General features: G+C 49.6%; 6 protein-coding genes across 6 annotated transcripts; 4 read left to right on the top strand and 2 right to left on the bottom strand.

Moving 5' to 3' along the window:
- Positions 1–1,204: 1,204 nt before the first annotated feature.
- On the top strand, positions 1,205–7,627 carry BKA55DRAFT_501578 (uncharacterized protein; the record flags this gene model as incomplete). Its single annotated transcript, XM_046186847.1, has 8 exons — positions 1,205–1,396; positions 1,452–1,761; positions 1,811–4,449; positions 4,506–5,807; positions 5,975–6,067; positions 6,452–6,526; positions 6,720–6,848; positions 6,908–7,627. The coding sequence occupies 8 exons, from the start codon at positions 1,205–1,207 to the stop codon at positions 7,625–7,627; spliced, it is 5,460 nt and encodes a 1,819-aa protein (XP_046055037.1).
- Positions 7,628–7,773: 146 nt separating this feature from the next.
- On the bottom strand, positions 7,774–12,364 carry BKA55DRAFT_711736 (glycoprotease family-domain-containing protein; the record flags this gene model as incomplete). Its single annotated transcript, XM_046200808.1, has 2 exons — positions 7,774–9,322; positions 9,663–12,364. The coding sequence occupies 2 exons, from the start codon at positions 12,362–12,364 to the stop codon at positions 7,921–7,923; spliced, it is 4,104 nt and encodes a 1,367-aa protein (XP_046055036.1). The 3' UTR covers positions 7,774–7,920.
- Positions 12,365–16,938: 4,574 nt separating this feature from the next.
- On the top strand, positions 16,939–18,412 carry BKA55DRAFT_684480 (galactosyl transferase GMA12/MNN10 family-domain-containing protein; the record flags this gene model as incomplete). Its single annotated transcript, XM_046198646.1, has 3 exons — positions 16,939–17,344; positions 17,397–17,679; positions 17,743–18,412. The coding sequence occupies 3 exons, from the start codon at positions 16,939–16,941 to the stop codon at positions 18,410–18,412; spliced, it is 1,359 nt and encodes a 452-aa protein (XP_046055035.1).
- A 2,733-nt stretch (positions 18,413–21,145) lies between these two features.
- BKA55DRAFT_533999 (concanavalin A-like lectin/glucanase domain-containing protein) lies at positions 21,146–22,642 on the top strand (the record flags this gene model as incomplete). The annotated part of the gene is made up of 1 exon (XM_046189540.1): positions 21,146–22,642. The coding sequence occupies one exon, from the start codon at positions 21,146–21,148 to the stop codon at positions 22,640–22,642; it is 1,497 nt and encodes a 498-aa protein (XP_046055034.1).
- Positions 22,643–23,089: 447 nt separating this feature from the next.
- Positions 23,090–24,769, top strand: BKA55DRAFT_733452 (uncharacterized protein; the record flags this gene model as incomplete). The annotated part of the gene is made up of 4 exons (XM_046201232.1): positions 23,090–23,541; positions 23,590–23,724; positions 23,769–24,052; positions 24,466–24,769. Exons 1-4 carry the CDS (start codon positions 23,491–23,493, stop codon positions 24,767–24,769), a joined length of 774 nt encoding a protein of 257 aa, XP_046055033.1. The 5' UTR covers positions 23,090–23,490.
- Positions 24,770–25,132: 363 nt separating this feature from the next.
- BKA55DRAFT_589660 (major facilitator superfamily domain-containing protein) lies at positions 25,133–27,064 on the bottom strand (the record flags this gene model as incomplete). The annotated part of the gene is made up of 1 exon (XM_046194975.1): positions 25,133–27,064. The coding sequence occupies one exon, from the start codon at positions 27,062–27,064 to the stop codon at positions 25,133–25,135; it is 1,932 nt and encodes a 643-aa protein (XP_046055032.1).
- Between the last annotated feature and the right edge of the window lie 198 nt (positions 27,065–27,262).

Below are 27,262 nucleotides of genomic sequence, written 5' to 3'. Positions count from 1 at the left end.
ATGTTTCTCGGTACGGAGTATTCACTGATAAATAACTTTTACAGATGTTGCCTCATTGTTGCAGTACTCGTCTCAAAGCGGTTGTGTCTCTGGAGGCACTGTAGCTGAGAAAGAGTCACAGGCAGAATTCATTAGCTATATAAGCTCCACCTGTGTTACGGATGAAAGGATAACTACACGAACAAGATAAGTGGTCAATTACCTGTTAGTCTAGTTGGTGATGGACGACAGAATGTTGTTTCACAGTGCCATGATACTTTTTACAGTCAGTGAATGCTGATCATCCATCATTGATACTCTGCCGCTCGCTCGGCCCGCAATCAACACCCTCTCTATTGAAGCTCAGGCACCCTCCAACTCCACTGTATCTGATCACTGGCTTTAGCTTCCAGCCTCTAGCCTGGTTCCAGCTGTCTACAGATATTGACTCCGCTTCTGCTGATAATGATCGAACTCTCTCGGCTGCTTCAATTTCCCTTATTGAGCCACAAATTAGCTCCCTCCCACTAGCGAGAGTAACTTTAAAATGACATTGCTAAATATACAGCCATGTGCGTGTTGCCGAGTACTGGCTTGGTACCCTTTATCAGTTCACTTTGCTTCGACGATCACCACAAGCTTGGAAGAAGCCACTCTACCTGCAATTGTGTCTGCAGGTTGCACCACTGGAACAGCCCAGGCCCAAATCTTGGTCTTCCGTGTCTTGTCTCTTCTTGTCATCTTCTGCCAGGATTTCTTCCACCTTCCAATCCCTTGGCTTGGTTTCTTACACCCGATCCTTCCTTTCCAGGTTTCCCTCTCTTATTTCAACTGTTCCCTTTTTTTTCTCGACTTCCCTTCTCGATTTCCTTTCGTTTTCCAGACAACCCCTCCCTCTGCCGTCTCAAACAAGCTGGTGTCTCCAGCTCCAGCTAGGCACGTAATCAACCTAGAGGCAACCTAGCTCAGCTCAGCTCTAAGGTAGTCTGTGTCCGAGCTACCAGCTACCAGGCTTTCAGCTACAAGGGCTTCGCATCCTCACCACCAAGTGAATCGGCCAACGCCATTACGACGGTCGTTCGGAATCGACCTTATAGTTTGAATGCTTCGCGACGGTGCTTAGAGCTTAAAATACGCCAATTGACGACTACGAACCACCTAAAACAGACCCCTCGTACAAGCACGTTCCAGCAGCAACCGCAGCAACGCTGCACGACACAACGTCATGTCTACCGCAAAGGAAGCTGATGAGCTGAAGCAGCAGGGTCTCGTCGAGGCTGCTGTAGACCCTCAAACCAATGTCACTGCAGACGATGCCCAAAAAAAGATTGTAGAGTCCTCCAGGAATGCTGGTGTCGCTGCTTTCACATTCGATCCTGATGCGAGTCCAGAGCAGAAGAAAGCTCAAGCCAATGCCGTATGCCCCTCTCCTCTTGAACTCGCGACCTACAGCTAACGCGAACCATGCGCAGGCCATCCCACCTGAGCTTCAGCACAGTAGAAGACCCAAGGGCGCCGCAATTATCACCGACGTCGATGATGGCACCGGTCCTGTCGAAGATCTGCCAGAACCTAGCAAAGAAGGAGCCTTGGACGTAGCCCGCGACGAGCAGGGCAAGCCGCTCGCGGATGGCACTGATCCTAAAGCCGAAGAAGCCCCCTTCTCGCGAACAGGATGGGCTCCTCGATTAGGATGGCCAATTGACGATGCCACCGAACAGGAGAGTCTCCTCGATCACGCGACATGGGTGGAGGGGCAGCTTCCGGATACTCTCTATGGTGGTATGTCTCAATCCAACCATATGCGCATACAGGTCACTAACAAAGGCAGATTGGTACCACAACACGGGCGTAATCATCTTTGCATGCATCTCCTCCTGGCTTGTAGCTGTCTTTGGCGGCGGCCTTGGCTGGATCATCATCATTATGGCCTTTTGCTCGACCTACTACCGAACGTCCCTGCGACGAGTGCGACGTAACTTCCGAGACGACATAACCCGCGAGATGGCTCTTAGAAAGCTCGAGAACGATAACGAGTCCCTCGAATGGATCAATTCATTTATGGTCAAATTCTGGCCTATTTATCAGCCTGTTCTTGCTCAGACCATCATCAACTCTGTCGATCAAGTTCTGAGTTCTGCTACTCCGTCATTCCTAGACAGTCTCAAGCTCAAGACCTTTACTCTAGGCAGCAAGCCTCCTCGTATGGAGCACGTCAAAACTTACCCCAAGACCGAGGATGACATTGTTATGATGGACTGGAAGTTCAGCTTCACTCCCAACGATACCGCCGATATGACTTCGCGCCAGCTTTCAAGCAAGATCAACCCAAAGGTTGTCCTCGAGATCCGCATTGGCAAGGCCATGATCAGTAAGGGTCTCGACGTCATTGTCGAGGATATGGCTTTCTCTGGTATCATGCGCCTCAAGATCAAGCTGCAAATCCCTTTCCCCCACATCGACCGTGTTGAAATGTGCTTCCTGGAGCGACCAGCAATCGACTACGTTTGCAAGCCCCTCGGTGGTGATAACTTCGGTTTCGATATCAACTTCATTCCTGGCCTCGAGAAATTCATCCTTGAGCAGATTCATGGCAATTTGGCCCCAATGATGTACGCGCCCAAGGTCTTCCCTATTGAGGTCGCGAAGATGCTGGCTGGTTCTCCCGTTGACCAGGCCATCGGTGTCGTGGCAGTGACTCTTCATGGTGCGCAGGGCCTGAAGAATACCGACAACTTTGGTGGAACTGTTGATCCTTACGTCTGCTTGAGCCTGAACCGACGCCAGGAGCTTGCCCGAACCAAAGTTGTTCATGACAATTCCAACCCCAGGTGGAACGAGACCCACTACATCATTGTTACCTCTTTCAACGACTCACTGGATATGCAAATCTTCGATCACAATGATTTCCGCAAGTCAAAAGAACTGGGTATCGCTTCTTTCCCTCTGGAAAGTGTCGAGGAGCTCAATGTTCATGAAAATCAGCGATTGGAGGTCATCTCTGATGGCAAGGCCAGAGGTGTTGTTTCGTGTGATATTCGCTTCTTTCCTGTCCTTGAAACCGTCAAGAACGCTGAGGGACAAGACGAACCTCCACCTCCATCAAACCAAGGTATCCTTCGATTTACTGTGGAACAAGCCAAGGATCTGGATGGTACCAAGAGTCTTGTAGGGTCTCTCAACCCTTACGCGGTTATGTTCTTGAATGGTAAAGAAGTCCACCAAACCAAGAAGTTGAAGCGTACCAATAACCCTATCTGGGACAATGGTTCTAAGGAGATTCTGATCACGGACCGGAAGAAGGCCAAGCTTGGTCTTACAATCAAGGATGACCGTGATCTTGCTGGAGACCAAGTCCTTGGAAAGTATCAGATCAAGCTCGATGAGATGCTTGAATGTATGGAACAAGGCAAAGAATGGTACAACCTGCATGGTGCTCAAACTGGTCGTGTCAAGATGATGGCACAGTGGAGACCAGTCGCTATCTCTGGCGTGGCCAGCACTGGTGGCTATGTCACCCCCATCGGGGTGATGCGTCTCCATTTCAAGAAGGCTACTGATCTACGAAACTTTGAGGCCTTTGGTAAATCAGATCCCTACACTCGAATTCTGCTCTCTGGTATTGAAAAAGCACGAACTGTCACCTTCCGCAACGATCTCAATCCTGAATGGGACGAGGTACTTTACGTGCCCATCCATTCTGCTCGCGACAGACTTGCTTTGGAAGTAATGGATACAGAAAAGGTTGGCAAGGATCGTAGTCTGGGAATGGTCGAAGTCTTCGCCGCCGACTATGTTGCACAGGACGAGATTGGGGAGTACCTCGTCCACGACAAGAAACAGCTTCGTGAGGATGGCCTGCGTCTGCATGGCAAGGGTATCGCCAAAGGAGTTCTGCATTACACTGTTGCCTTTTACCCCTGTCTCAATGTTGCTGATCCTGAGGAGGAAGATGAAGAGGAGAAAGAGAAAGAAAAGGAGAAGGAAGCAGAGAAGGACAAGGATTCCTCCTCCAGTGAAGAACAATCACCTACCCCGCAGCGATCCAGCGAAGCCGGCAAGTTCAATGCCAGCCTGGACAAGCCAAAGGAGAACCAACTGGAGCCGCCTACACCCACAACTGTTGGGCGCCCCTCGATCGAAGCGCCCAAGGGTCCACGTAAAGTCCGATTGTCTCCCGAGGAGCTTCTCAAGTACGAGAGTGGCCTGCTCATCTTCAGACTCATGGAGGCAGAGATGCCGGAAAGCAATGGACTGCTGGAGGTTCTTGTAGACGATATGGCATACCCATCCTACGTCTCTTCAACTGCTCGTAGCAAGCACCACAAGTTTGAAGAGATTGGAGATTGCTTTATTCGTGAGCTTGATTTCTCCCGGCTCACACTTCGGGCTCGCAAGAAGGGTGATGACCAGGATGACCTCATGGCCTCGCTCGCTGGCAACACCCTGGAAACCCTGAAGCAATGCCTGGTAAGACTGATTTCGAATCTCGTTGTGTAGGCATGAAAACTAATTAGCCTGTCTAGAACAACCCGACGACTCTGAAACTCAAGAGCGAGGATGGGCGCCCCGCGAGTGTAAAAGTCAGCCTGAAGTACATCCCGGTTAAGATGCAACTTGACCCGAGCGAGAGTATCAATAACATGGGTACACTACGCGTTGATGTTCTCGATGCTACTGACCTTCCCTCAGCTGATCGCAATGGCAAGAGTGATCCTTACTGTAAGTTCGAGCTCAACGGCCAGGAGATCCACAAGACCAAGGTGATAAAGAAGACACTGAATCCCACATGGAATGAATACTTTGAGGTCAATGTACCCTCGAGAACTGCTGCACAATTCAAGCTCTCTGTGTGGGATTACGACTTTGCAGACAAACCTGACTTCTTGGGTGCTGCCGATATCAATCTCGAATCTCTGGATCCTTTCAAGCCATCGGAGACCAAGTACATCCTTGATGGCAAGTCGGGAAGCGTTCGCATCCGACTCCTGTTCCGACCCAGCTACGTTCAGCGATCACGGCAGGGCACATCTACCTTTGGCAACACTTTCTCGTCTGCCCCTGGGCGTATCGTCACTGGTGTTGCCGGAGCGCCTCTCAAGGGTGGTGTTGCAGTTGCAGGAGTTGTTGGTCACGGTGTTGGTAGGGGAGCTTCGTTCCTCCGCCGTGGCATCTTTAACAAAAAGGACAATGGGGACATCATTGAAGAAGATGGCGAGGCGTTTGAACCTCAAGGCTTGAGCTCTAATGGTACCGCAAGCACCAATGGTGGTCTCCGGCGGTCACCTGCCATCAACGAAGAGGGCACATCACCTGGAACTCGGCCTTCTACAAGCAACGGCCATGTTCGGGCAAAGAGCATCGGACAGTCATCAGTCCATAGCGCTAACCCTGGAGCTGCACCAGGAGGCACTGCTTCCTTTACTGTAGTCGAAGCAGCAGGTTTTCCTCCTGCATCAGATCTGTATATCGTCATCACGCAGATCAACCCCAAGGAAAAGACGGTGGGCAAGACCAAGCACTTCAAGTCCACAAATGGTCAATGGACTTTCGGCGATACATTCAAATTTCCGTGCTCGCCTGACGCACAGTTCAAGATTGAAGCGAAGGGACAGCACACTTTCAGCAGTGATGATGATCTGGGCGAGCACGTTTACTTTGTGGACGAGTCAGGCTCATCTGCCGCCAAGGAGCTCACAGTTGGCAGTGGAACCGTGACACTAAAGAGCAGTTTCCAACCAACAGAGTCTAACCTGGTTCCCGACAGTCCCAAAGCCCATCTTCGCCGAAGCTTCATGAGCAAGCGGGACGGGCGAACCAGTCGGGAGGTGACACCAAACCCTTGAGCGGGAACGGTCCAGTGGCTGGGTTATGATGGGGTGTTTCATTTCACATGAGTCTTGAAGTAGTTGAGACGTTGTACTTGATCTTTCCTTTCAAGTGCTTGTTTCTTTTTCTTTCTTTTTCTTTTGTTTGATTCGGATGCAAATCTTAGGTAATATCTGGGCCAGCATTGAAGAAAGGGGCCAATGGGTTCTTTCACGAATCGAGGAGGAAGCTTCTGCTAAGAGGCGCAAGGCATAAATTGGTATCATGGATGTTTATGTCAGTGAATCAGTGAGAGTGAGTGAGAGTGATATCCCTTGGTTGGTGGTTTTCTTTGGCGTAAATTGGATGCAAGGGCAAGGAATTGAGGAACCCGGGAAACTTAGTTCGAGACTATGAAGCGATCAATGAACAAAAAAAAATACTTCTTCTTGAATGAAATATGTGACATCCTATTCAGGTCTTTGGAAGTGTCAAGTCCCAAGATGGGTACTCGTAGCAGAGTACTGATGCCTTGAAATTCAGGCACTCACAAGCAGCCACGATTCACAACCTACTAGGTACCTAGCGTCACAGGAAAAGGTACGTACCAAAGTTGGAGGTGGCATTCAGTTGACGCGCGCAACGGAAGCTGCCTGAGCCTCAGCTTCCTTGTCTGGAGCTTCAATTCCCACTTCCGCTTCCGCCCTCACAGCATCCATCATCATCCACGTACGTCAACGTCAACAACACCAATCTCGATCACGATATAACGAAGACATCACGACTTGGTAGCCTCATTCCCTTACGACCAGAGAAAAGGCTTCTCTCCCACTTTTGGACGTAACCGAAGCTAGGATTCGAGGCATACAGCTCTAGGACGAAGGATTACAAGCCGATAAACTTCCTACTACTTCTCCTTTAACAAAGTCAAGATGGATTCTCTTGTTTCGAAATACAGCCGACCGGCATATGAGCAGAATGAGCCCTTTGAGGACCAGGATGAGCTGCTGAATTCTATGGGTGATCTCTCGCTCAAGTTTGCCATGCCTCCCGTTGCTCAGGTTCGTGCCCCAGGGCATGACTTCGCTGCTTGAATATCATACTGATTGTATCATTGTAGCCCTCATCATGGCTTCGCGCTGCCACCGATGACCGATCAAACCCCAACTGCCCCATCAAGATTGCCCACGGAACTACCACGCTCGCTTTCCGTTTCCAGGGCGGCATCATCGTTGCGACCGACTCTCGAGCCACCGCTGGCAACTGGATCGCCTCGCAAACTGTAAAGAAGGTCATCGAGATCAACAGTGTCTTGCTAGGAACCATGGCCGGTGGTGCTGCAGACTGTCAGTACTGGCTTGCCTGGCTCGGCATGCAGTGTCGCCTCCATGAGCTACGACACAAGCGCCGCATCAGCGTTGCTGCCGCCAGCAAGATCCTCGCCAACCTCGTCTACAGTTACAAGGGAATGGGTCTCAGCATGGGTACCATGTGCGCCGGTGTCACCAAGGAGGAGGGCCCTGCTCTCTATTACGTCGATAGCGATGGTACTCGCTTGGCGGGCAACCTGTTCTGTGTTGGCTCAGGTCAAACATTCGCCTATGGTGTTCTCGATGCCGAGTACAAGTACGATCTGTCGGATGAGGAGGCTCTGGAGCTTGGAAAGCGAAGTATTTTGGCCGCCACCCACCGAGATGCTTACTCTGGTGGTTACATCAACCTGTACCATGTCAAGGAAGAGGGCTGGGTGAAGCACGGCTTCAATGACACCAACCCCATTTTCTGGAAGACCAAGCTTGAGAAGGGCGAGTTTACCAACGTGACAAGCGCACTCGATTAGAGGATTCTGGGATTAGAAATAAAGATCCCGTGAGCCTAGGATTTGAGACGCGCAGACAGATGTAGCCTGTGTGATAGAGATGGCTCTTACGCGTCTACAGGACCTAGAATCCAGAAAGACGGTGTAATATATCCAATAAAGGCTTTTCCCTGCCTAAAATAGGTATCCTAAACTCCAATACCTAGTAGTGATGCCTACATAAAGTCAACTAAACTACAATACTAGACAACCTGTCATGTAAACACCGCTCATGCTGGTAGCATACACAGTTCAAATAGTTTTACAATTTTTTCTCAATTTTTCTCAAGAGTTGAGTCCTTGATGTCTCTTCTCACCCACCCATCAACTCCCAATATCCCGTCACCAACTTCAGGATCCATGTACCATTTTCCAATCCCCGTCACGGTCAACTCAGACTCGTAGCCAGCTTGATACATCTCCATACCCGTCCAAGCAATCATGGCTGCATTATCTGTACAGAGCTCTATAGGCGGGGCAACAATTTGTATGTCCCCAAAGCCCCTTACAGCCAACATAGACCGCAGGACGTGCATGAGAAATTTATTGCTCGCCACTCCACCCGCCACAACGAGTGTCTTTGCAGCTCGAAACTCTGGCTTGTCATCGAGAGCGATACATAATCTGCCTGCCAGGTGTGTAAAAGCTGCCATCATAGTATGCTGTGCCAGTGCCCGGCGTTCAGATAGAGACATGGAAGGGCGGGAGGTTGCGAGATCGTGAACGTGTGTGTAGATGCTACTGAATGAGAATGCAAGTTTTCGTGTTTGCCGAAAAGGCGTGGGGATATTCCACTCATAGCCCGTGGATGGAGGAGTCATCTCTGCGGAACGAGAAGCTGGTGGTGTGAAAACAGCCTCATAGGCAGAAGTCAAGCTATTTTCTGGTGGGAAGGCAAAAGCTTCAAGAAGGCGACCGTACATGACATGCTCACTTGCTTCAAAAACCTCAGGAGGTAGGATATCGCGAGCTGTTTGGTCAAGAAGATTGCCAATAGCAATATCGCCACTTGTAGCAACGATAGAATGCTCTGTTAGGCCTGTAGAGTGAACAAGTTGAGTGTGTCCGCCTGAGACAAGTAGGGACAGGAATGGAAACTCTGGTCCCTCTTTAGACGCCTCCTTTTCGCCCATACTCATCCCCAGAGCCCGGGCCAGTCGTGGTGTCAACGCATGAGCCTGCATATGATGAACGCCTACCAACGGGATGCCCCAAGCAACAGCCAGTCCTTTTGCCATATCCAGGCCGATTCCTAAATTCGAGCGCATCCCAGGCCCGCGAGTCACAGACACAAAGTCCGGAACTTGCCTTCTCACCCCACCAGCATCACAGAATTTCTGGCTGCCATCTTCAGCAGCTGGTAGAGTGTCTAGGGCGCGACGCACAAGAGGTGCTAAAGCCGCACTATGGCCCTTGGCCGCTACAATGGGGTGTATACCCTTGAATGCGCGATTATCTGAGGATATGCGCTCATTGAAGAGGAGTTCAGTTGCTTCTGGTGTATGGCGAAGAACGGCAACGCCTGTATCATCGCAGGATGTCTCAATGGCGAGGGTTGTGAGAAAACGAAGCCTTCGAGGCCTGAAGGCAAGGAGTACACTCCTATGACGACATTGAAGAAGACAGCGCATCTGCGCGAGGATCTGAGGATTATTGAAAGGGTGATGATAGACAAATCTATAGACATCCAATTACTTGATGTGAAGTTATTTTGGGCCACGGCCCCAACACGGAACGGCCCCACTCACCCGTCAGAGTGGGGGCCCGAACAACATCAAAGAGACGTATCGGATCTTACTAAATTGAATCATGACTATCATTTCTAAACATCAAGGAGATACAATAGAAACAGAGACAAGTTGACGTGTTTAACTAATATCTGCTAATAACTATTAACTCAAAATGCCCTCTGGGGTTGAATGTCCCACAACGCCCTTTGCAATGCTTTCATGTTAGATGCATACCTAAATACATCCCATCATTAATCAATTAATAGGTGAACAGTAAATATCTTCACACCCAATTCACCCATTGGCATTTACATCCTCCGGTCCCGCCGTCGAATCCGCCAAACTTTTCGTCTCCTCGAGACCTTTTGTTGATCCACGTGCCACCAGCTCCTATGTCGTTGGCCAGTAGCTTAGGGTTCTCATCATCAATCTTCTGTCTATCATCGATAGGCCAGGCCCAGACAAACTTTTTCCCTGGATCTCCTCCATGCGTATCCATGGTCACTGTCACTGGGTACGGCATTGTTCCCGGTCGGATCAGCTCTGGTGATCCGTCGATGCTGCCTTGCCCAGTAGCTTCGATCAGCTTCGATGTATTAGCAGCCAGTGTGCGTGTCCAGATCTGAACGAGAAAGCGTGTCTCGCTCCATGTTGCAATGAAATCAGCCTCTGTCTCTCGGCAGCCACCATCCTCATCTAGGGGTATGTCTCCATCCTTGGTATCATTAAGAACCGTTACCGACTTAAGGAAGATGGTCCGTTTGAAGTAAGTGTAAAAGCCATAGTGCTCGGTCGGAAGTCCGCGGTCGTAGAGCCTCACTGGCTGCTGTATCGGTCGCGGGAGCAGGACAGCTGGTTTGGATGCGCCATTCCCGTTAAGATCAGGGGGTGGGAGCACCTCGGGAAGGCTAACATTCACGTCCAATTCTTGCCTCTTGGTCAGCTCTTTGCGGCTACTCTCCTCGACAGAATCAACCAGACTGATGTAGAATGGAGTCGCCTCGCCGCCCTTTTTATCGGATTTGATATTGTCTGTTGTATTTCCTAGAAACCACATCTCTTGGAATTTGGGTGGACTAGGGCTGGGCTCGAAGTCGGGCGTCTCCCGTGCTCGGATAGTGTCTCCTGCATATGCGGCACCACCCATACCTCGACGCTCCTTCAACGAAGGAGGATCTTCGTTGGGAGTCTTCCAATCCTTACGGGTACTGTTGTCCCACTGAATCTGCAGGACAATGGTTGGCTGGTCAGGCTTGTAAGGCTTCACCGAGTCATGCTGCTCCTTCGGTAGAGAACAACTCCACATGGTGGATGGCTCAGTACAGCCACTCCTCGCGACGGTATTGTCCGGTCCAACGATTGTCAAGTCTCCGGTTGGCATGGGTGGGAAATCCGTCAAGTTGACCCAGATTGATGGCACTTTCTCTGAATGCTTGGGGCGTGTCAGAACAACGCCTAACGTGATCGAAAGAATAATAATGGCAAGGAAAACTCCCAGAATAATCATCCAGACACGACGGCGCTGTCGACCCTCGCGTCCAGTCCGACCAAAGCAACCCCTCTCAGGAATACATCCTCGACCTCTCCAGAAACCACCAAGGCGCCGTGCAACAGCCTCTTCCTTCTCGTTGCGTCTTCTTTTGCGCTCATGCTTGGTGGCGTGTTCGGCATCGCCATGGGAGTATTCTCGGGGTGCAGAGGTGCCCAGCGGTCGTGTTGGGAGTGGCATTTGAGAGAGACGCAGGTTGTCTCGCGGGGCCGGAGTGAGTGGAATATCAGTTAGTTGTTCAGCTCGTTGGGATGACATGGTATAAGAGAGACCGGGCGACACAGGACCGGGCGAGGGCGGGAACTGGCTTTGAAGCGGATGTCCAGGTGGAAAGACGGCCCTGTACCTTACTGGAGCAGCCTGGCTCTTCTTTTCGGGGGGCGAGTATGCAGGCAGCTGTTCCCCAATACTTTCTTCCTCCTCGGTCACAAGTATTCGTGGTTTTTCTGAATTGGGTGTGGTTTCAGGAACGGGGGATGCCCTTGCAGTTGAAGGTCCAGACTCGCTCTCTTGGGTCTGTTCAAAACGGGGTGATGGTGTCCTGCGTGGCGTTGGTTCTTTGACGATTGGTGTTTGAAATGAGCCAGGAGCCAAGCTCGGTGTGAGATACACTCCTTGCGGGGGCTTAGTCTCCTGCTTGTTCCACCATTCATCCCCTCGGATACTCTTTGGTGAGTCAGTATACACTTTTGGACTGGTAGTGAATGTCAGTCTGTTCTCCATAAAAGGAGTGACAACATGATGATCCCACCAGCCACGGGACTTGGACGCAGCACTATCGGGCGTCAGTGCTGATGTCTTTCCCCTTGCTTGTTTGTGTGGGCTTGAAGTGCCATCTTCTTCAAACAGTGTGCATGGCGTACCGCCATCAGAGTCATCGGGGGTTCTGCCTCCCAGTTCTAAGCTGATGAGCCTCTGATGAGCTGATTTCTTGAAGTTTGCTGGAACTGCAGGCACAGGTGGAACATTGACGGCCGTTGTCGTGCCGGGAGATGGAAACTGCGAATAAATGCTTGAGGCGTATCGAATGGTGGTGAATGAGGAAACGGTGTCGGGTGTATCAGGTGACCACACTGACTTCTGCTGAACTAGGAATGGAGACAGGTTTGAAGAAGAAGGGTTTCGAGGCAAATACGGCTGTGCTGGAGGTTCAACGGGTGTCGGAGCGACGTCATATCGGGAAGAGTTGCCCGCTTCCTCAGATGATAGAGCCAGGCCAATAACGATAGGCCTATCATCCGGCGAGAGCTTATTGTCTGGTGTACGTGCTGATTGAGCTGGCTGGGCTGATGACTGCGGCGAAGCAGTTGCTGGACTCTGGTCCTTGCTCTTCTTGAACCAATTCCAATTTCCTACTGAAGCTGATGTTGGCTCTCCCTCCAATGCCTTTAAAGCAGCAGCATCTACAAATTTACCAGTTCGTCCCACCGGTGTTGGCATGTAGTTCTGACGGCGGAACGTTGACATATCCGTGATAAGCTTGATGCCTGCCTTGGCATTCTGGACCTTCTGTCTCTGACGTGATTTGACCCGGACAATCCTTGCAGCAGAGGCTCTTGATGCACGTCGTGTTGAGGGTTTGGAGTTTCGAATGGGCACATTCAGCGGAGTTGGAAAGACTTGCTCTCCGGCGTCTATGGGCGTGATAGGCTCGTCATCCTCCCAATCCTCCCACTCTTCTCGACGCCGTGGTTGAGCTTCAGAGTACGGTGGTGGGTGTACCGGGGCTTGATTATGAATATCGTTGCTCATGGTGTAAGGACAAGTATTTTGAATAGAAAAAGGGAGACAAAATGAAAAGTGAAAGAAGGAAAGCTAACAGTATCTAGTGTTTAGACATGTATAGCTGATGATCGAATGATGGAAACCGTATCTTTTGGTGTTTGATTTTCCACAGATGACTATATCGTCGTTGTTTGGATGAAAATTCGGAATGTCAAAGTCCCGGTCGTTTAGATGATCGTCTGTTGGAAGCAAGCGATACAGACCAAAATCCAGTTAGTATGTAGTAGAACAAAGGAGAGAATGTGAACAATAGGATGTGACAAGAATGGCTTGTTCACAATCAAAGACCGACAGCGACAATAAGAAGCCAAGAGAGAGAATGAAAAGACAAAGGATCACTTGAGGGTGGGGAGAATGGTTAAAACTACAACAATAGGGAAGTGAATCAAAGTGAGGATGCGGCCGATAATAGCACCTCGAGCAACTGCATGCTGTAGTATTGTTGCTTGTGGATCTGAAGATGGTCCCAGGTAAACCCACCAGGATTGAGCAGAGCCAAGGGCGCAAAGCATCTTGATTGGTCTCTAATAAGAAGGCCGCATCGATTCGATGCATGGCCAAATAAAGCATTTGAGGTCCAAACGTTGAACAATAGCTCATAGGCCGTGAATTGAATGACTTGGGGCAACCGAGAGTGTGGAATAGCCGCCATCCTTCTGTGGTTCGAGTATGTGATTGGTCAGTTCTAAGCGCCGGCATTGGCGTGTGTGTGATTCGTAGGCCGTTGTATTGGCGACCACGCCTGGAATCTGCGACTGGTATATCGAACCAGAATTGATTTGACAAGGACTAGGGAGATTGCTCGCTAGGTAAAAGCCCAGCCCAACACACTTCTCTGATGGAGAGGCGGGAAAAGGCTCGATTGGCCATTGTCGCGATGCAAAGCGTATTCGGATGGAAGGGTCCGGTATCCGGCTGCTGCTAGTCTGTCAATTATACACACATGTTGGATACAAAAGCGTTGGTCTTCCTTCTCGAAAGCGGCCACTTGGCCTAGCTTGTGGTGTTTGTTGGCTGGTCGAGACAAAGCCTGTAATGAAATCAAGCCACGCTTGAACCTGGTAATGCGATTGAAGCGATGATTCAGATGAGTCTCATCAGGTCATTTCTGATATCTTCGGTCGTGATTTCAGGTATATTGATTATGGAGAGTATGACCGGGTCAATGTGAAAGACCCTCGTTATCACGGGTTGGATGTCCTTGGTACCTGTTTGACTTGACAAACTCTTGTTTGTGGACGCGTACTCAAGACGAAGAGATTTCTTCTGCGCCTCTCAGCGTTGAACAGGCCGCTAAACTGGCCTGGTCAAATCGAGTTCACCGTTCTCCAGAGGCCATCATGGCCATTCGGGACAATGTTGCATCTCATGCCGGTGTCTCATGATTCGGTTTCTGAGCATTCAGGTACGCTTTGCGGGAGGCCGCCAATTGGAGACACTTGTCTGAGGGCTTCCTGGTTCATTCATGGTGGATGCTATAGAATATCTCGAACTGAAGCAGCAAAGAGCGATCAAACATCATCTCTGGCACGCATCACGTGCCAAAGCACACCTCACTCTGCCTGGATTTGTCAAAACAAGATTGACAGGAAGGTTTGTGCACACCATGCATGCCTTCTATTTTGACAGATGAAATGACAGCGACGCGAATGCTCATTGGAGGCTCAAGTCGTGATTGACAGGCACAGGCTTGGCTTGTAGGTTTGATTTAATGTAACCCCCCAAAGCTAATAGAAATGAGCATCGGTATATACAAGATCGGAGGCGAGATTGGAAAAGATAATCACGGTAGTTGCGGAGTGTCGTCGTGAACATCATGTACGGACATTGGAAGTGTGTGGTTTCGAACCCAAATCACCCCTCAGTAGCGGATTACCGCTACCTCTTGGCTTTCCGTTAACGGTTACACCCCCTGAACCTGAAATTCAATGAGGAATGTGGGGTCCTTGGGCTGTCAAAATGCCACGAAGGCAATCAGAAGTAGGATGTATCAGTGAGTTATACAATCTGAGCATCAGCACCTGGAAAAAGAAGTCCTAAAGAGGGAAAGGAAGAATCACCAGCCCAAGACATTTTCGCCCTACAAGACAAGTACTGGTTCAGTCTGGCAGTTGCTCTTCAATCTGATCGTTCCAGTCACTTGTCTCGGCAGATTGAAGCAGATAAACTCTGACGTAATTTCGCTCTCTTTTTTTCCTGGCCTGAGATAGGGGTCCAAGGCTAAAAAAGAAGAAGAAAAATAGAAGGGCTAGAAGGGCACCTATGAAATTTAGCTAAGGTATCCGTCATTGCTTCGAAAAATGTCGCCTTTTCCAGTAGAGGTCACTCAAGTCCCAATGCAACAGTAGCGAAGAGGCTGACTGCAGCTTGTCATCTTCTTGGCCTGTGTCTGTGCCTGCATGCAAAGGATCTTTTGTTACACAGAGATGGAGTACGGTATGAGTTACGATGTTATCCCCTGGTCTTCTCAAGAAAATGAAACTCTCAGGATCGGATTAGAACCAAGTGTAGCATAGTTATTTTCTTAGCTCTGATAGTCCAGGATCCCCTATTGTTTATGGGAAGGGAACCTTGAAGTAAAAGAAAAGGTCACCACCCCCTGAGAACGGTACTCGTAGTTGGTCTTTGCTTGTATTTTCTTGGCTTCTGCTGCAATAATTTGACTTGTTGCATTCTTATCCTTTCCTAACTTTAACTTTCCACCACGAAGCGAACGTACATTACCTAGGTGGGTAGCGAACGAAGCCGTGTTATCGACCGATACGATGCGATACGAGGTTCCCATCGAGCACAGTGACTGACTCGGCTAATTTGTTAGTGTATTCCAGTCAATGCAGTATCTTGCATCTTACTCAGATCCAGTTGCGACAAGACTCGATTGCATTTACACCGTTGGTCACCGTTACTCCCGCAGTCGCATCGCAGTCATTGCATCACTGGACATTCAACGATTGCACATCACAGCATTGCGGTTCGGTGTATCACACTCGTTTTATTCCTCGCTACCGGTATATTCAGCGATCTACTATTGAATCCAATCCAAAAGAAATCACACCGAATCCTTGAGAAGCTCCATCGCTGAAGCTACTGTACCTACTAGACTGGGATAGTGTCGATACGACAAAGCCAAAAGAAAACTGCGCCATCACTGCCCTGCTTCGCTGCGGATTCTGCCATCATCCACCCACCACGACGGGAAATTCTAACCTATTTCTGTCACCACCATCGCATTGCATCGCATCGACTGTTTTGTCTTTGCGTACCATCCGTATACCTGCCAACGTCGCCCAATCCTCGTATACGGTACTGCCACCCATCGCCCCGTCACGATCCCCGATATTCCATTCCGCCCACTATATTCTGACTCTGCGCCACATTTCGAGCTGAACAGTTGCGGCCGTGGTTGGCTACTCTGGAGAACGTCTGGTTACCCTCCCTTGCCAAGGTGGAAAAGTCGGGACCTGTGTGGCGCCAAAGCGAACTTCTCGTTCCTGCGACTCTGGGCAGAAGAGGCGGAGTGGGAGAGAGAAGAAAAAAAGATACAACACCAAGCTGTGCTATCACAGCAATTTGAGCCTCGTGATTGCGACCCTTTACGAGAGTTGCTGCCCCTCACCCTCCACTTCGCGATACCCGGCATAAGCGGCACCCTTCTTAGAAGTCGCCGATTGCGACGTTGCTCAAGCTGGCTTCATCACGCTCACCCTTCGGCTCTTCGAGCTCGTTTAGCGATCGCCCTTCCCGTGCATTTCATACCAGACAACGGTCTTCTGTCAGCCATATCGTGATCAACCCAGGTTTGCTATCCTCCGATCCCCAGAGGCCACAGCAGCCTCACAACAGTCCTTTATCTCCAGTTCCAGGTACGTACAGTTGGTAGTGATGCTCTCCAGTTGTCTGGTCAATGTCTCAGTTCTCATACCTTGATGCTTCTTGGCGGATTCCCTTAAATGTTTTCGACTGTTATCCTCCCCACTGTCTCTCTTTTTATACTCTTGTACCCGTCATTCCGCCTTAGTTTGTGCGTGGCCTCAGCCTTGACTTGTTCTTGGTCATCCTTGCTTCATCCGCTACCTACACACATTACTCTCGCTGCTTCCTTTTTCTTCTTCTTTTCTGATATAGATATATCTTGCTTGTCTTTGACTTCCATGGACCATCAACTACAGTCAACCTAGTTCGCGGGCTAATCGCTGAGCCCGCCTCCTACAGATACCCCAGGTCCTTCCATGACCCTTTCGCGAAGCCCTTCACCTGTTCCCGGTGGTGGCTGGTCAAGTCCAGGCTTGAGCCTTGACAGTGGGAGGTCGACTCCGGCGAACGTGAGCGGCGGCCCTGTTGTATGGGAATCGGCTAAGATGCGACCTCACAACTCTAGCACATTTTCTTCGTTTTCAACTCAAAACAAGGGGTTTTTCAGCAGACACATGCGGCGACTATCGAGTAGTCTCCCGCAGTTTCACGGGCAGCGTGAAACTTGGAAGGAAAAGCATGGACGGGGACCAAGATGGATTCGAAAGGTGCCGCTCGCCGGTAGAATACGATCGATTTATGGGCGCATGGGCAGAAGACTGAAGATGCTTCTACTATTCATGCTGGTAGCGATACTCTGCTATACCATTTTCTACACAACCCGTAAGTTGCCCCTGGCTTACCTTGCGTTTTCGAATATGACTGATCCTTGCAGCTCTTGTATATTACTGGAGGAGATCGTTCGGTGGCGGCAACAAGTTTGTCATTATCTTGGGCGCAAATGTTGGAGGTGGTGTCATGGAGTGGAAAGGCGCCAGAGAATGGGCTATCGAGCGAGACAGCGTGCGAAACAAGCGAAAGTACGTCAACCGATGGGGCTACGACTTGGAAATTGTGGACATGAGCACCAAGAAGAAGTATGCGCACGAGTGGCGGGAGAGCTGGGAGAAGGTCGACTTTATCCGGTCGACCTTGAGGAAGTATCCCAAGGCCGAATGGTAAGCTGAGCCTGACTGTGCTGTGCGTGTGCGTATGGAACACAAGACTAATCACGATATCAGGGTTTGGTGGCTGGACTTGAATACGTTTGTCATGGAGCCCTCGATATCACTTCAAGACCACATCTTCAACCACCTTGAGTCAGAAGTCGAGCGCGACATCAACTACTTCAACCCTCGCAACATCTCGCATCCTTTCACCCATCATTATCTCGATGAGGTCTCGCGAAGCCCTGTTGGAGATGGTAAGGCCAACTCGATCAACATGATCATGACACAGGATTGCGCCGGCTTCAACCTAGGATCCTTCTTCATGCGGCGCAGCGACTGGACGGACCGACTCCTCGACGTTTGGTGGGATCCTGTCACATATGAGCAGAAGCACATGCAGTGGGAACACAAAGAGCAAGATGCGTTGGATCAGTTATATCAAACGCAGCCGTGGGTGCGCAAGCATGTCGGCTTCCTACATCAGCGCAAGATCAACAGTTTCCCGCCTGGAGCTTGCAACCCCGACGGTGGCCCCAAGGATAAGCACATCCACTATGAAGAGAACCAGCGCGATTTCCTGGTCAACATGGCAGGGTGCGAATGGGGCCGAGACTGTTGGGGCGAGATGTACTATTACCGTGAGTTCAGTTACTGGCTCAACCGAAACCCTTGGGAGCGCTTTAAGGAGGATCTCATTGCGGTCATCTGGTTCAAGCTCACCGGCAAGAAGGTCAAGTTGTGAAGAGCACTTGAATAAGGCTGTGAGATGAATGAAGCGACGATTACTCGATTGTTGGGATATAGACGCATCAGGTCGGCGAGACGATATACGGGAAACGGACACGAAAACAGTCTATCGTATGACTGTGCTGATGCTTGCCACGGAGTTCTGTACATGATTTGCTTTTTTTTTTCTCGACTGCATATACCCACTTAGACGAGGCATTAGAAAGAATACTGCGACAGCCGTGAGATGTAAGGGGAAATCTCGGCTGCATATCGCACGGAGAGGTTTGAGTTCGGAAGCATCGCCTGCTTACCGAACCTTTTGGTATGAAATGAGAGGAGATAGAGAGTGTTTTATAGATATGAAAAGGTAGTGAAGGAGGATGTATGTAGAGTTTCATGTGGCTGTCAATTAGAACGAACATACACACCCGATCAGCTGGGAGTGAGATCGGTCCGAAAGAAATGTTTAACCACGTACGGGGAATTATATGATAGGTATTAAGATGCGTGAAGTGAAACTGTTTCATGTCGAATGAGATCCTTCGGAAGTGATGGATGATTATAGGCAAGGATAATCCCAGACAGAGATCAAGCTGATACAATATGCGTAGCGAGACTACAATCAGGGGAAAGATCACGACATTCTAAAAGTCTAAAAGATGGAGGTTGTTAGGATGGCCCTGGACCTTGAGAAGGGCGTCGATCTTGTTCGTCTATAGAGCCGAGATCATAACTGCCGGGATGTGATTTCGGGACCACGGCACGGAAGAAATAGACCGGGAGTTGATTCTCCGCCCGTTGACGCAGACTAACCTTGTCAGGAGAGTACGGATACGATGTGTAGATAACATAGAATTTGAAGATTCAAAGTGGAAATGTTGGAGTGTCGAAGAGAATAGAATAGAAAGGAGGTGGCAGAAAGGTTTTGCAGTGAGGTCAGCGTCAGCAGCGTGGGAGAGAGTGTGTGTCCAACAGTAAGGTAGGCAGGGAGAAGGGATAGAAAGGTCTAGTCTGGCTTCCATTCCTGAGGCTATGTTTCAGAATAGGTCATTGTTTGCATGAGCGTGGCGGCGGTTGGAAAACGCGCGTCGAGGCTAAGAGACTGAAAATGTCTTGGTCAGGAATGAATTCAGCCTAGTTTGAATATGAACGATCAAGATGGGCTCAAGATCAGATGTAATTCATGCTGAGTCCTTTGTTGGATGTTCTTTGTTCTTGTTAGACTGGGCTTCAACCTCCATGGATGGCATCAGGTGGAGAGACAGGGATCCATGGATAGAAACGAGTTGAGCGCGCGGCTATAGAAGCGCTGTTATGGATACCAAGTCTGGGTCCATGGTAGCTACACATGTAGATAGCAGTCTATTTGTTTAATGAATTCGATAACAATAGTATTCAGGCAAGTAATCAATAAACCACAATAGAGAATTCCAGCAGAAAAACCAACTCAGCTGAATGTTTCTGTTTCGTCGTCAGCTGTTTCTCATCCCACTCCCACTCACTTGGACAAAGCCCCTGCCACACTCCACTGTAAAATAGCGTGCTCTCTAGTGAATGCAAACCCCTGAACCCGCCCGTCTACTTGACATCAGCCTATCACAAGCCTCGACATATCCATCTCCCTGCCTGAACCGGCCATCTCCAAGCACGCCAGGCCATACATAAATGGTTCCGCTAAGCTTTTTCTCCGCTGGAGTGATTGGCCTTGGCCCTCTCTGAATCGGACTGTCAAGCTACGCATCAGAGCCTCTGGACAAAGGTGGCTATGGGAGATTCTATTGGTGGCACTCTATTGTATGAAAAGTCCTGACTTGTTCAAGGGCCCCTTGGCTATCGTTTCGGAATCTTTAGCATATGGCCTGCACAGCACTAGCATCCATCTGATCTCTAAAGCATGAACTGATAGAAGCAACACCACCCCCCAAACGAGACAAGGGGTGGGAGAGTAACAAAGAAACATGGTTAGTCTCGTTTCTCCAAATAGCTTGGCGTTCGAAAGGAGAGGCTGTAAGACATTCCGTCCAATATCAGAGACATAAACTTATACATAGCTCCCGCATTCCCTCCCCTTGGAAGCCCTATCTTTACTAGACCATAACCAACCTCACTCTTTTTTCTTTCTCTGCTTCTGTCTCTCTCTCTCTCTCTCTGTATTTCCCTTGCCTTGGCTTTTTCCGTCTTCAGTGTCTGGTTACTCTGGGCTGAGCTGTTCTTGGGAATTTAGAGAAGACACATCCACTCCTTCACTTCTTTCTTGGCTGCATTCGTCGCCATCACCGTTCAATCCTTTCGGTAGCTGGCTGACCGTCTTGTTTTATCATTCTCTGCCATCCACTCTCTTTTTTGTGCCCTGGTTTTGCTACTGTTTTCTATTGATTAGGAGCAGTAATTATATCGCTTGGCTACCTACCTCCTTGGCAGTGCCAGAGCTATTGTCACTCACTTCGATAGCCTCCCCCCTCCAGCCCTCCCTCCACTATTGGCTGGGGATTCCCTCATTCAGACACCATCTCTTGGTATAGACAATAGTTCACGAATCTATTCTTATAAATCGTTTGGTTATTGCGCTCCAGATTCAAGCCATCAGCCTCACTCTGATACACCACCGACACGACACAAAGCATCTCTGTGAACGACTTCATCGCATTCTCTCCTTCACTCAAAAACTTCAGCTTCAAATCAGAATCGATCTTGCGAATAAAACAACACACCTCTTCTCGTCTTTTCTCCAAAGACAACAGAAGCAATGCATTCCTCTATCCTCGCACTAGGCCTCACGGCCTTCCTCAATGGTGCTTTTGCACAGAACAACTCCTACTCTCAGTACTCCCTCAAGACCACATACGACTCTTCCAACTTTTTCGAGGCCTTCGAGTTCTTCAACGAGGAGGATCCTACACATGGCTTTGTTGACTACGTCGATGCCGGCGCCGCTAACGCTGAGGGTCTGGCTGGCTATGTCGACGGTGCTGTCTACATGGGTGTAGACTACCAGACAAAGAGCCCTTCCAACGGCCGAAGGTCTGTCCGTGTCACTTCCCACGACGCTTTCACTCACGGTCTCTTCATCGCCGATATTGCCCATATGCCTGGCAGCATCCCCGGTGTCTGGCCCGCATACTGGATGTTCGGTCCCAACTGGCCAACCTCTGGCGAGATTGATATCCTTGAGGGTGTCAACACTCAGACCGAGAACAAGATCAGCCTCCATACTGGACCTGGCTGCAGCATCACCAATGATGGCACCACTCATGGCACCACCCTCGAGTCCGAGAACTGCGACTCTGCTGGTGCCTCTGCGGGCTGTGGCCAGAACACATCCGACAACCAGAACTACGGCGATGGCTTCAATGACATTGGCGGTGGAGTCTACGCCACTGAGTGGACATCCGACCACATTGCTGTATGGTTCTTCCATCGCGGCCGCATCCCGCAAGATATCCAGTCCGGTAACCCCACCCCTTCATCCTGGGGTCCTCCCGCTGCCAAGTTCAACGGCGGACAAGGCTGCAACATCGACGATCACTTCAAGGAGAACAACATCGTCTTTGATACTACTTTCTGTGGTGATTGGGCTGGCTCTCCTGATGTCTGGGGCAAGAACCCAGAGACTTCGTCTTTGGGAGACTGCAAGGACTATGTTGCCAACAACCCCGCTGACTTCAAGAACGCCTACTGGCTTGTAAACAGTATCAAGGTTTACGTTCAGGGAGCTTCATATGGCGGTGGTAATGGAACCACCGGTGGCGGCAACTCCGGCAGCGGTAACAGCGGTAGCGGAAACAGTGGTACCGGCAACTCTGGCAATGGCAATTCCGGCAATGGCAACTCAGGAAACGGAAATTCTGGCAACAATAACTCAGGTAACGGTAACTCTGGTAACGGAAACTCGGGTAATGGTAACAGTGGTGACGGCCAGAGCGGAAACGGTGATGGCCAGACCAACCCACCCAATACTCAGCCAGGACAAGGCACTCAGAACGGTCAGCAAGGTCAGAACGGTGACGGATACTCTCCTGACAGTCAACAAGGCCAAGGCCAAGGCAACGGTTATACTCCTGAGCAACAGCAAGGCCAAGGCGGTGGCTACAGCACTGGCCAAAGTTACGATAATGGCCAATACCATGGCCCTGGAGCCTACAAGACCAGCCAGTCCCAATCAAGTGGCACCACAAGCTGGGACGGAAACGGCTGGCGAGTCGGGTCCAAGCGATCCATCATCTCGAAGCGATACCTTGCATGAGCAGGTTGAGCTTCTCTTCTTTACAATAATGAGATACCCCCAGACACAAGAAGGAAAGAAATAAGTGGGCGGTGGCGGCTGTTTTGCATCACATTTTAACAGATATTTGAACATCTGTCAAAGCATTTTCGATTCTAGATTTCTTATATCAGCCTTTACTCTTCTCAGTACATATATATAGTCATCTCTTGGCTACAAGTGGTTGATGACCATGCGAGCATATGAAGTATTTAGCAATGCAAGTCTTACGAGCCTAGTTTGGATGTTTTCCGTGATGTGATTACTGAACGTGTTTATCGCGGAGGCTGTTATTATTAAAAGAAGAAGACTGATGATGTTGAAAGACGTTGAGAATGCCCCTGTTTCTTAGTCATATTGATCGACGTTAGTGGTGTTGGGGATGGATGCACCAAACCCGATATGGCTGGATTTTTACCTCTTCTTGTCATTGGCATAATGCCCGTAGTCATGAGATATTACTTTCCTCTGCTCTCATCGTGTTAAGAATAACATTGACTATTTCATTACTTATCAGTAGAATTGAATAGGCAGTTACCACGTGGTTCAACAGTCGTTATCCTCACTTGGGTTGATCATAACCGTTATGCTAACTCAACATGCTCATACTCGAAGCGGGTCTGACCAACAGTTACGCCTGATTATTAAACTGTCGGGCAAGTTTGATAATTCTTCCAGAAACTCACGATAATTAAATCTCATCAAAGAGTTGTTGTTCTCAACAGTTTTGTTGTTTGTGGCTTAAAACAGAGGTCACCATCGTATAATTGAACTCATCTCATTCATCACCAAATAGCTCTCTTTTCATCACACTACTCATATCAACCACAATGGAGTCTTTTCTTGGTCTCGATCTCACAAAGAACTATTCCTTCTTCACAGTACGTCCCTCTTCTCTTCATGATCAACTCTCAACTTATATATTTTAGGTCCCAGCTGCATTCTTCATTATCACATTTCCTCATGCCTACACCATCACTGCAGGTGCCAGGGGGACATACGACAACTGCAACCCTCGCTCACACAAAGACAGAATCACCAACTGCCAGACTCTTGATAAATCTGTAAGTTTCGTTGTCTATCTCACGTCTCCCACTAACAGTTGTAGCATAAACAATTCCTCCTCCGCGCAAAAGCGGCCACAGAAAATGGCCTCGAAACTATTGGTTTCTATGCCGCAGGTATCCTGGCCGTAAACTTTGCAGACGTACCAACACCAACCATCAATGCCCTCGGTCTCGGCTATGTTGTGAGCCGTCTTCTGTACAACATCGCTTACCTGTGGTTGCAGGATAATCCCCGACTATCACGGGTACGCAGCTTGGTTTGGGTAACGAGCATCGGAGTTGTTGTGTCGTTGTGGGTAAAGGCTGGAAACAAGATGCTATCCATGTAAAAGAGAGCCACTTGGAGGCCGGTGTACAAATAAATTACACTAACTGAAACCTAACAGTCTCCCGAAGGGCAACACTCCCGCCCGGTCTTACAGTTCTCGGCGATTATATCCGCCTTGTGAAATTCTTTGCCTCAGGTATAGGAGTTGAAAACCACATTTGCCGACTTCATACGCGGCTTTTCGCTTATTGTACTGGCTCTCTGTTGTTCTAATCCATATGGAACCCAGTTACAAAATCATGTGAGGGCTATATATCATCATTTGCAACGCAAACAAGTACTTGTTAGTATATCGAGTACAGGGAAGCCTTCTCGAATGTAGTACTTGTTCGACTATATCTCTGTATAAAGAAGCCTTTCCTCTGGTGGAATTTTTGGCAACAGAAAGTCTTTTGCCCAACTTAAAACAGAAGCGTCACAACTTTCAACATGTTCCCCATCAACTATCTCGTCTTACTCTTCGCCTCAACAGCCTTGGCCCTCCCTGGCAACCCAGAGGCTTGCGATACTGATGCCTCTGCCGTCACAGCTGCTCCCAAAGAGTCGTTCGACTGTGATTACAGCTATTGCGGGGAGGATGACGATGTCCTGTGGTGCTTCCGCTTCATCCCTTTCACCACCATCAACCCTACCCTTGGTCCTCTTCCTGGAGAGACAAGGGTCTCCATCGGCATGTGCGGTCCCAAGTCAGCAGAACCGAAACACATGGATTGATTTGAGGGCGGAGGCTCTCCTGGGGATGTTGTGCGTCATGGCGGTAGATGGGTAAGCCTTTGGATATCTTGGCGATGTATTCAAGATGAAGACGAGCTGAAGAGTGAATGTGATTCTTGATCTAAGCATAAACATGAAACTGTGGTTCTAATATCCAACCTATAGCCCAGCGTTATACCTGGGACTTCTAGCGTTAGGTACTTATCAAATTAACAGAAAAATTGGTATTCCATCTCTCCATATGCTCCTAGACTTGGGAAATAGAGCCAAATGTCATTCCATATTCCATACCCTGCGCCTTCCCACGCTTCGTTCAGGGGCGTATACGTCTGTTTGTGTGCGTGCGTGTGTGTGTGTGTGTTCTTAGTGCATTTCGGCGCCTCCGAAACTCTTGTGTCGTGTCAATGTGGCCCGAGCCTGGGTTGTTCTGGGAAGCTGGTCCTTGGTAGACTTGCGCCTGCTGAGAGGTCGGCGTTCTGGGGCTTCTTCTGTCCCACTCTGACCCTGTTCGGCTTCGATCATAACATCAGCTGGCATAGAGGCATCATCCTTAATCTTGGCAACGAAGAACGATGCGATCAGGACACAAGCTCCACCAAGAGCGAACACAATAGAAATACTGTGGTCTCCTGGTGTGCCTCTGGGCTTCTGCCAGAGCTTGAAGATGATACTGGAACCAACAGTGGCAATGATTTGGGGTGCTGCAATCGCCATGTTGTGGATGCCGAGGATCACTCCAGCCTGATCGATTTCTTCCTCCTCGTCATCTGCAGTTCCATCATTGTTTGCTCTAGCAGCCGCCAATCGCATCTTTTGAGCTCGGATCAGGGCATCCCTCCGGCTAATCTCCGCACTGATAATAGCCCATGGAGCCCACAGTGTCATCGCCCAGGTGATACCAACAAGACCAACAAGTACGGTGGCCGCCTTTACGGTTCGGACGAAAAGCGTGGCGAACATGCATCCAGCAAAAAGAAGGAGGGACAGAAACCAAGCACGCTTAAGAGTCAGACCAGGAATGGCCAGCTTGTCTAACCACGAGGGCTTCTCATCCTCATCCGAGTCATAGTAGCCTGCAGGGCTCTCTCCCGGAATACCGGTGACTGGCTGGCTATCGTACGTCGGAGCAATGAAAAATGGAAGGAACACATTTGTGAGCAAGCTCACGATCGAGTTGATGAGAAGTGCAAAAGTACCAATTCGGGTCGCTTGCTCATACAGTTTGTTGAGCTGTTCCGGAGACATGTGGGGATTCGCTTGGAGGTATGGCTCGACGTAGATCTCTCCGATGTAAGAGGACGTATAGAACAACAGAGGGAAGAAGCCAACCCAAGCACAGAACTGGACCTCGCATACCCTCTTGATCTGAGGCGGGAGGCGTTTGATTGACTTGAAAATAGTGAAGAAGAATGAGAAAACGCCTTGTTGTTCTTTCTTGGCGGGGCCATCAAGTCGAGGATCCCTCTCCTTGATGAAGGCGGTGCTCACAAATACGGTCAAGGCAAGGGCAAAACATGCGATAGCACAGAGGATCTGGAATTGCGTCTTTCCAAGGAAGCCAAGATGACGAGTCAAGTCGACATATCCAGCAATGTATCCAACGATGTTGCCAAATCCGGTGATTCGACTGGCCATGGCATTGGCAGACTCTTGCTGATGAGCTGGCGCACAGTCGACGATAAATGCACGGATGGACGCCTGGACGGTGTTGATAGCGAAATCGAGAACGTAAACACCAATAACTGCGACCACAATAGTTGCTGTTTTCACATCTTTAGACTCTGGGTCAAAACCCACGAGTTTGGCGGCACCACCAACAATCTCTTTGGCCCAGGCAAGAAACAAGAGGGAGAGTATAGTTGCGACAGATCCTCCAATCATGAACGGTTTTCTCTTGCCCATGGGCAGACGGCAATTGTCGCTGAGCATACCCACATATGGCTGAACAAGGGTGCCAGTCAAGGGTCCAGCAATCCAGACCAGAGCCATAAGAGATTTGCTCAAGCCAAGAGACAGAAGATATGGTGATCCGTTTGAAAGTTCAACAGACCATGCGATTTGAAGACCACCGATGCTGATGGTCAATATGAGCAAGTACCATACGCTCTTTGTGACCTGTGAATCGTCCGCTTCCCCGTGGACATTGTTGGTATCATTGTTTAGTAGAGGTGATTGTTCGTCGTAGCCTTGTGTGTTGGCACCTCGAGCGACGGACTGATTGCCGTCGGTTCTTCGTGGATTAGAGGATGAGGAAGAGGCTGGTCGCCCATCACCCCCGGTGTCTTCCGCGCCCATTGCAGCGGTGTTCGATAGGATATTGTAGTAAAAGACTTGACAATCTCGAATCTGGAGGAGACACTCGGTGCTTTTAAAGCTGTTGCTATCTAGCTGCCGTATGTAGACTCCGGATGCGGGGAGGGTGTAAAGTGCGAACTCAGGCAATCGCAACACGGCAGTTGTGTTGCTAACAGGCGAAGAAGGTGACGGGCTGTA

The sequence above is a fragment of the Fusarium redolens genome, assembly GCF_020744475.1.
Source record: "Fusarium redolens strain MPI-CAGE-AT-0023 chromosome Unknown BKA55scaffold_2, whole genome shotgun sequence".
NCBI classification, from domain to species: Eukaryota; Fungi; Ascomycota; class Sordariomycetes; order Hypocreales; family Nectriaceae; genus Fusarium; species Fusarium redolens.
Note: the sequence above shows the minus strand (reverse complement) of the source record. Positions and strands in the feature narration are given on the sequence as shown.